Raw genomic sequence first — 9,477 nt, 5'->3', positions numbered from 1 at the left:
TGGGTTTCACCATCTACTGAGATTAAAAAAAAAAAAAAATCTCATCTCTGCACATGGATCCCTCCAAGTGTGTTCGTGTCCAGGCTGGAAACAGCATCTGTCTGAATGACAGTTCTGAAGAAATTGCTACTGAAGAAAATGCAGAGAAAAGGCAGGGTTACAGTTCTGACCCAATACTTGTCCAAAACTGATGGGGAAAAGTTTTTTAATGGATTTTGTTAGAAGGTATCACTACTGAAAAAATATACATGAGGCCACTCCTGCTGACCTGTCCGAATTCCGCTCCTGTCCCTCAGGCTCCCCTGTACCAATGACACTAACACCCTCGACCTTCCTTTTGAATGCCGCCCCAGGACCTTTGCACTTCCGCCGCCCCAGGACCTCTGCACTTCCGGTCTCCTCTGTCGGAAGGCCCCCTGCCCAAACTCCCGGGCCGACTCGCTCTCTCGCCGCGTTCAGACCTTGCTCCGACACCGTCTCACCAGAGAAGTCGCCAGACCACCTTGTCTGTAAAGGTCTCCACGCTCGTCCCAGTGCTTTACTTTATTTTCCTCCAAGTACTGAGCACTATTTGAAAACATATTAGTTTTTCATTCTTCCTCCCCTCCCCGCCTTGCAGATGAGCCACGTGGTGGCAATCTTGTGCCCGCTGCAGCCCCGGTGCCAAGAACGGTGCCGAGCGTATTGCAGAGACAGTAAACCCTTTTGAATGAATGCATAAGCGCCCATTTTCCAGAAGAGGAAGTTGAGGCTCACTGGGGGTAAATGATTTGTGAGGAGCCAGGGGCATCAGCCCTGGGGTTGTCGCCAGCCCAAATCCATCGGATTAACTTCTACATTCTACATTTGCATAATGTACATGGCCTGACTCAGTGCAAGTGCCTGGCCCCCTGACCTCTCTCTCTCTGCTGCCATCTAACCATCTACACGGGGCCTGGAGCTCAGCAGAAGCTCAGAAAACACTTGCAGGAGGTTTGAACGCATGAGCGGAATCCCGTCCCGACTCTCAGGGAGAAGTGGGAACATGAGGTACTTCCCATCTGACCACTGAGGGGCCACTCACCCTTCTCTAATAATTTTGTCGCAGGCTGCCCGGGTTTCTGTTGGAGCATCTCAGAGATACAAGAATCACCAGCACCCATAAGCAATCGCTCTTGACAGTGCCAGCAGCTGGAGAGTCCCTACGCCGAGCAGCTCTTACACAGACATCAGACCTGCTCATTTCTCTGCTAAGCATATGCCTTCTGGAGCTATTTCTTGGATAGCTTCCTACCCATCCCAAACATTATGTCAGAAAATAAGAGACAGAATCAATAAATGATCGCTGAGAATAAAAAGCAAGGAAAAATATGATCTTAAATGATGGGTAAAGAAGGCCATCAAAGAAAAAAGCAAAAAGCACTTATAAACCACCCGCTCTCAGTCTTGTCTCGCCACGTAAATGGGCCACACGTTCCCTCCACGAGCCTCCGTTTGCCTGTCCATAAAGTGGGGACTGGGGCCAGCTGGAGTCACCCCTTCTACGGACATGTTGCTTCCCCTTTTTTGCTATTAACTACTTGTGAACAGTACTCAGAAATTCAGCACCAAGTGGCCTCCCACATATTCCCCGCTTGGAATCCTCAGCCACCTCGTTGTACACGGTAAGAGTAACATGAATTAAGTGCTTACTGTGTATGTGGCACCGTGCCCACCAGCTGTGCAGGCCAGCTCATTCACTCGGCAGCACAGCCCTGTGCATGAGCTGGGTGCTGTGCCTTCAACACACAAGAGGCCACTCCCGGAGGGGTGAAGTCACCTCTTGCCCCGGGGGCCTTGGGATGGGCCTGGCACCTTTGCACCTCTGGCCTCTGACTCTGTTCCCAGCCACGGCTGCCCTCCTCACAGGCTCCATCTAGCGACATTCAACGCATGCCGCATGCAGAGACTCAGTCTTAACTGCCTCTGCATCCTCTGCACGCCTTGTATTTAGTGCAGTTATGCTTACAGAAAGATTTCACATACATTTGCTGAATCAACCAAAAAAAATAAAGGAACACAGAAAAGTTCGCCGTGATTGGCTCCATCTCGGTCCTGTGTTCTGTGAGTCGGGGCATGACTCACAGCTGGAGGGCTGTCAGACACTTCCCCTCGGCGATTTTATCGTTTCCTCTCTACAAGTCGGACTGTTGAAAGGAGAAAGCTCCCCGGAGCAGAAGATGAGGGTAAAACCAGCTAAGGTACCTATGGTCGATGTTTACTGCACGTTTTCCTAATTCTGCATCCCGTCCGGAGTCATAAAACCCCTCGAATTCCCCCACATGCAGGTGGAAGCTCCAGGTCCCGGGGTCTCTCTAAGTGACAGTGCTCCACAGGCACTGGTGGGTATGCTGGGCCCCCCCGCCGTAGTACACCCCAGTGGAGGGTCTCCTGTCCTGAGGGGGAGGAGCCTGAGCCTTTACTGGGATGGAAGGAGCCAAGAATGCATTCTGCAGGCCTGGCCCTTGGTAAAGGACACTGGTCGGGGACAGGCAATCGCCACAGAAGGGGTTGCATACCCGCTGACAACCACAAAACTCAGGAGGATCTCCAGCACACCTCCAACTGGGGCAGCAAAGACCAGTGGATGGGAAACGTGACACCAGCCAGAGGGAAAATTAGAGAAGCAGGAAAAACAAGAGTCCACCCGCCCAGGTCACGGAAAGAGGGATGCCTGGGTCTGGTCACTGGCCCGCTATGTGACTTCAGGTAGGCAGGCCACTTCCCCTTTGCAGATCTCGCTGTCCCCATCTTTAAAATGGGTTGGGATGGACAAGGTACCAGACAACTTCTGGGACCCCTTCCAGGTCCTACGTCGCATTATGCAGTTGAGAAATATGTGAGGGCAGAACAGGGTCAGAAAGCCAGGCATCTCTTGAGGCCGCCAAAGTCTTTTCCTCCTGTGCAGAGATGTCGGATCACCTGCTCTCACCTGCTACTGCACAGAGCACCCTACATCTCGGTGATGCTCTCTGACCATGCTTGGCCTCTCCTGCTACACTCTGGGGAACAAGCAATGTGTCTTATTCCTGTGTTCCCAGCCCCTAGCGTGGAGCTTGGCACATCGTTGGTGGGTGGGGCTCTGGCAGATGTCTCCAGGATGGCTCACGACACTTCTGGGTGGAGACTGGTAACTGTCCCACCACGTCCATGCTCCACTGTTTCCCGAGACACAGCCAGGCTACATTTCCCATCGGCCCTGCAGTTAGGTGTGGACATGTGACTGAGGTCTTGCCCAGGATGAAAGCACAGAGACGGGTGCCAGCGCTTGGGAGGGCGTGTGGCCGAGTTGCTCTCTATGCCTCCCTCCAGCCTGGTACAGGTGACAGCAAGGTCCTAGAGGATGGTGGGGCCGCAAGATGGGGAAACCCAGGTCCCAGGACCACTGCATGGAGGTAGTTGTCTACCACCCGGGACACCTACCAGGACAATTTATGAGTGAGAAATAAGCTTCCCTCTGTCTGAGCTGAGACCCCTTGGGGTCGTTTGTTACGGTCATTTTGCTTGCGCTAACTAATATATTATCTTTGCTCTTTGGAATATTTAAAAGAAAGCTGTTGACTTGTGAAAAGAGAAGGCGGCAGACAAGCTGAATGTATTTGTAATGTTTCCTTTGGAAATGGAGTTCCTAGGGTTTGAGCGTCAAAATGCTCATCTTCTTACTGACATGCTGGCCCCACAATTCTCCCACAACCCGCATTAGAAAATTTCAGCCTTTCGTCCAGTCGGCAGAGCAGATGAATCTGGGCCTAAAATCAATCCAGTCTTTTGGAGAACAGGTGCTGAGGGCCTATTGTATATAAAGCACCGGGATGGAGGCCGTAAATTTGCTGCCTATTTTTATACACCCTAAGTCATGAGGGCTCTGAAAAGTCCAAGTGCAGTTAGCACAGCACAGTCAGAGGCAGCAGAATAGAATAATGGATACTCAAGAGTTCCAGAGCCTCCAAGATATACGGACACGAGAAGAAAGACATTCAGACAGGAAAGAAGCAGGCCTGCCGTCCAGGAACTCAGAGTTCACTGTCAGGAGGCGTTCGCCGCGTATGCAAAGTAAGTGACACCAGGCCACTGAGAGGCAGAGCTGTGTCGGAGAAGAGGAGCCGATCAGAAATAAAAAGGGTCGGGGTCTGACTACCAGCTCTGACATTTCTACTCATGTGACTTTGGGCCTTATTCAATCTTTCTGGGCCTGTTTACTTATTACCTATGACTAATCTCAATTCTGGATGAGTAGGCCCACGAGGAAATGAGCTACAATAAGAAAGAGAAAGATCAAGATAGATACAAAAACTGACCATGGAGGAGAGAGGAATAATTCATGGATTAAAGCCAAAAAACAAACAAACAACAACTTTAATATTCCACTACTCAGTACTAATAACTATAAAACAAACATAGGTTCTAGGACAATGAGCAATCGGATAATAAGAAAAGGCTCTTAGAAATTAAAAACGTTAGTGCCAAAATGTTTTAAAAAGTAAAACAAAACAAAAAGATGGACCGGAAAATGAACTCAACAAAACCTAAAATAAATAGCGAAAAGGCAAAGAAACAAGAAAATATGAGAAAAATATAGAATAATATAGACCCATTCTAGAAGATTCGAGAGCCAGCAAATAAGAGGCTCAGAAATGCAGAATGGAAAAAAAAAATAGAGATTAAAAAAATCAAACTCATTTTGATCTCCCAGCACTGAAGCCTGGGTCTTCAGGCTACAGGGGTCCATTAGCATCCAGGAGGATGAATGGGTGAAGGATGTCCTCATGTGAACACCAAAGACGGAGAAAATTTCCTAAAATCTTCCAGGAAAGAAAAATAGAATATCGAGAATCTACAGAGGACCTAGAATTAGACTTTTCATCAGCAGCAGGGAAAGCTCTCAAGTAAGTCTTCGAAATTCTGCAAGAAAATGATTCTGAACCTGGAAATCTACCCTCAGTGTGAGTGTGAAATGCAGACCTTTTTAGACAGATTCCTTTCCGTGTGTCTTTTCACAGGAGGCTCCAACCCAGGGAAGAAATGACCTCTGGGCTGCAGGTGTACAGAGGAAGCAAGGCAACTCAGGGCAGGAACAGAGAGGGCGAAAAACCAAAAACAAACAAAAAACACAGGGAAGGGCTCAACGGAACAGCTGGTATGAAAAAAAGGGAGAGTATGAGAAAGAGAAGAGATGATAAAGGCAAATAATGCAAGAAGAAAAAGAGAAAAAAGAAAGGCAATTAGAAATTCCAGGAAAGAGAGAGAGAAAAAAAAAAAACTTAGAAAACAAAATCCTGCACAATAGTCATGGTCCAAACAGGAAGCAAACTGAAAGATCACGTGATTTTACGCAACGGATGGAGTGCAAATGAAGAGACTCCATTTGATTCAGTCACGGGACATCCTGCCTTGAAGCTGGTCCCTGGAGAAGGACATGTAATCCCAGCATGGGGTGTCATCCAGCATCAGACACTTTCGATATAGCAATGATTATATCGATGCCACCGACTGTTTTCGATTATTAGACTCATGCCACGGAAAAAGCATATAGGTAGAGAAGATAGGACGGGATGTGACTACGAAGGAGCCTGATGTAACCTCAACCTCAGTGTAGAAGGTGCATGGAAAGGCAGGGCAAATGACAGGGCTCTAACAACCTCATCTCACAAAATGAGGACACAGAAGCACCGTGAAAGGATGATGGAGACAGACACTTATTTAAAGATTAAAGCGTAACCGATAGAAGCACTTTAGCAAAAAACAGGTAAGAACGGGCAGAGGAGCAGTCATATCTTCTTTCTCTTTTGAACGGCCACAGACATGGTCTAAAGGTGATAGATCCACTGCCTGGATGCAAATCTTGGCTCGTGTAGGAAATGGAGAGGGTTGTGGTGAGGATTGAATGTGTTTACACAAGTTACATCCCCAGGACAGTGCCTGGCAAGAGCTCAAAATATATCGGGTTTTATATTATACAACCGCCTACACAATCTGATTTATTACAATGTGCATACGTTGATTAAAAAAGAACTTTAGTATTAAAGAAAAATATATGACAAGCAGGACTATCCGAAGGAACAAATGCAAAAGCCACCTCGAATCAGGGCGGAAACTGTAACATATTATTCTAGAGATGGCTAAGCAGGGCAAGGCAGCTTGCGCTGGGAGCTAATGATCGGCCTGGAAACTATGGGGAGGGGTAAGCTTTGGTGAGGAAGGCGTTCCAGAGAGAAACCTGGAAGAAGATTTAGCTTTCTGAGCTCCCAAACTGTTTGCAAACTGTAGAACTCTCTACCGCTGCACTATATCAACGTAACAAAGTATTATTTTCTTGCAAACAGAAAGTAAAGTCTATGCATCTTTTGGACAGCCTGGACACTTTATAAAAAACTACTTGCAGTGGGATTCAGACGCTACTCTACTGCTTACATTATTTGCAGAGTAAGGCAAATGCAGCAGCTTTCTTTCCGTTTTCATGAAAAGAGAAACACGGGAGGCTTAGAACAGTCTCTCCAGAGTGTGGGAGGGCCTGGAGCAGCTTCACTCAGAGCCAAACAAGGCTGGCGAGGGCGGGGTGGGGGAGGTGGAACGAACCTTGCTGCAGAAGACAGTCCAGCGGGCCGAGTAAGGCCTGTGCGCTTCCCCCAGTTAGCTGGATCAGCCCAATCTCTATTTTGGGCCTCTGCCTCAGTCTCCCCATCGAGCTCGAACACTGAGGCCCTGCCACTCTGCCTGGCTCACTCCAGTGCCCTCCCTCTACATCGCTCGACTCAGGCCCATGTCTCCCGCGGCTGGCTGCCGCCCTGTTGAGGCTGGCACGAGAAGCAGAGGCTGGGTGGTGCGGTGGGATGCGCACAGGAGTGGAGCCAGAGAGAAGGCCGGGTTTGGATGCCGACTCTGCCGCTCACCGGTAGCATGACCTTGGGAACAATTCTTAACCTCACTGAGCTGTGGCTTTCTCAATGATTCATTTATTTATTTAACAAATACTTTACTAAGCGCCTTCCTGGAGCCAGGTAGCAGGCTAGGTGTATGCTGTATGCTTGCAAGGAACTTAGCGAGAACAAGGCCACTTGGCGATGGACTTTACGAAGGGTAAGCACTGTGCCTAGAGTCCAGCCCACAGCGGAAGGGGCGGAGTCAGGGGGAGGGTGATGCTGAGCAGCTGGTACCTGAGCTGAGATCCGAAGGAGGCGCAGAAGAGGGGACATTATCCAGAGGAGCAAACAGCAGTGCGATGGCTCGACGGAAGGAAAAACGGACTTAAAAGAAGTTCCGAAGGTTTGGGGCACAGAGTCGTCGTCCTGAGGGAAGATTCCAGAAAACTCTGCCAGGAAGATCGGAGGCCCTGTAAGCCCCTGACCCTACCTTATGAGGGTTCTAAATCACTGAAAAGAAACGCGGATGTTGATTCCCCAGTGTAGAAATGTCGTGAGGTTGAGCGAACCATGACCCGGGCAGGGACCTGGTATCATTACATATTGGGAACCGCCCTGAGAAACGTGACCGACTCGTTGACTTGACCACCCCGCTGCTGGGATTTCGGTTTCCTCGTTCCATAACTCTGCACACCCCTGCCCCGCTCCCACACACAAAAGCACAGGCGCGCGCAGGCGCGAACGCGCACACGCTCCTGCTCTGCTGGAGCCGAGCTCTTCCGACGGCGAGCTGGACCGGGGTGCCAGCGGTCCGCCCACCAAATCACGTCTGCGTCTCAGTCTGCCTCTCCAGCCCCCAGGCCTAGCGTCGCACCCCTCACTGGCTCGTGCTAAGTCCCAGCAGCTTTGCCTAGAGACCTCCTCCTGGCCAGTTGTTCCTTTCCTTTAAGACGCAGCTTGGAAGGGCCCCTCCCAGGAAGCCTTCTCTGACCCTCGCTGGTTTCAATGCTGGTTCTGTGTTCCCTGCACTTACCTGGCTGGCAGCATTCGTCACCATCTTGTAGACACTGCTGCCTGTCCTGACTCCCAGCATGGTTCGAGCCGGCCCGCTCGCCTCTGCCCTCTGCTCCCGCCCAGTGCCAACAGAGAGGAGGTGTGTGGCCTGGGTGAACATCTACCTCCTGGGGACGACGCTCCTCGAGAACCCGCTGAATGAGGGGCCTCCCATCGCCCCACGCTGTACCTACATCTAGGCCTTTGCTGCATGGGATCCCGCCCCTCTGAGGTTTCTGGGGGGCCCGCAAGCTCCTCGCTAAGAGCTCTTGAAGCTCCGCCATGGCCGGAAGAGAAGCAGGTCGGCTTGTGGAGGATGTGGTTCTTTCAGGCAGGCCTCAAGCGTTTTTAGAAAATGTAGAAACCTGACAATCTATAGACCCACAGCTCAGCACCTGCAAAAGGTCATGGGCTCGATTCCAAATCTCCCTCCTCAGTTGACTGGGAACAGTTTACAACGAAAAACACAAAGTGTTTTGATGGGCGTAACTGCTGCCAGTGGCCCGCAAACCCTGTCCCCCTCCACACCCCACACCCCAATCCTCACGAGGCTGGATGACTCCCTCCCTCCCCCGCTGCCCTGGGACAGAGCACTCTGGGCTCTACAAGGCATGACTGTCTGATTCATCTAACTCATTTAGGGGTACCCAACCCCTTGCACAGACGTGGCACGGAGCGCGTGCTCGACGAGAGCTCATTAATGAATCGTCACTGCCTTGTCCCCCGAGAAAGCGGTGCTGACAAAATGGCGTTTGTTTCGCTCAAAGGGGACCCAGTCCAAGGAGATGAGCTCTTCCCGCCTCAAACACCCTCAGCATCCCCCTGGCCCTTCCACCCGCCCTCACGGCTTCTCGCCCAGCTCGGGACCGCCTGGCACCTGCCGCCCCTCTTCCCTTCCCCCTAAGCCTGCCTTTTCCCTGAGGAGACTGTCCACCCAACATGGCAAAACCGGCTTTCTCCTCTGAGTCAAGAGCCACGAGGGTGTCTGTGTGCCAGGCACTGTGCTAGACCCACCACATACATCAGGTCTGCAAGGCTGCATCAAGGCTGCACCTCAGGCCACCTACCAATGACGAACCGGCCCACCCAGCAAGGCAGGGCACAGCCCAGCCCAGTGGTGCATCTCTGCCCTGGGTGTAGGCCGGTGGGGAGCTTTTAAAAGTACTGGTGCCCAGGCCCCACCTCAGACCGGTGGAATCATAATGCAAAGCAAGGCGGCCCAGGCATCAGCATTCGTCAGTATTCTCATATGCGGCAGAGGCTGAGGACTCCAGCACCGGCACGGCCTCAGGCAGAGGGTGTCGTCTTCTTAACTGTGCACCTACTATGTACCTGGCACTCCGCCGGCTGCTGGAGGAAACCGTGGTTTTTCAGAAGCAGGCCCTGTCCTGTGGGAACAGTCAGGGGGCTTTGGGAACTGGGGCCACGATGGGGGTGAGCTCAGGCGGAACCCTCAGAGCTGTAAGGAGATAGCCGAGGACGGCCCCTTCCTTGCAGGCCCTGGGATTCTTTGCAGCGAACTTTTCCTTTAGCCAACGTCATCAGG

The 9,477-nt window shown here is 51.2% G+C and overlaps 1 protein-coding gene across 1 annotated transcript in view; it reads right to left on the bottom strand.

Annotated features, from left to right (window-relative positions):
* CUNH14orf132 (chromosome unknown C14orf132 homolog) overlaps window positions 1-7,971 on the bottom strand; it is a 124,725-nt gene extending 116,754 nt beyond the window's left edge. Inside the window, exon 1 of the mRNA XM_039884356.1 lies at window positions 7,912-7,971. Coding sequence (XP_039740290.1) covers window positions 7,912-7,971 — 60 coding nt within the window. The remainder of the gene's footprint in view (window positions 1-7,911) is intronic.
* Window positions 7,972-9,477: the final 1,506 nt, after the last annotated feature.

Source organism: Pteropus medius, unplaced genomic scaffold (genome assembly GCF_902729225.1).
Source record: "Pteropus medius unplaced genomic scaffold, Ma_sr-lr_union100, whole genome shotgun sequence".
Taxonomy (NCBI): Eukaryota; Metazoa; Chordata; class Mammalia; order Chiroptera; family Pteropodidae; genus Pteropus; species Pteropus medius.
Note: the sequence above shows the minus strand (reverse complement) of the source record. Positions and strands in the feature narration are given on the sequence as shown.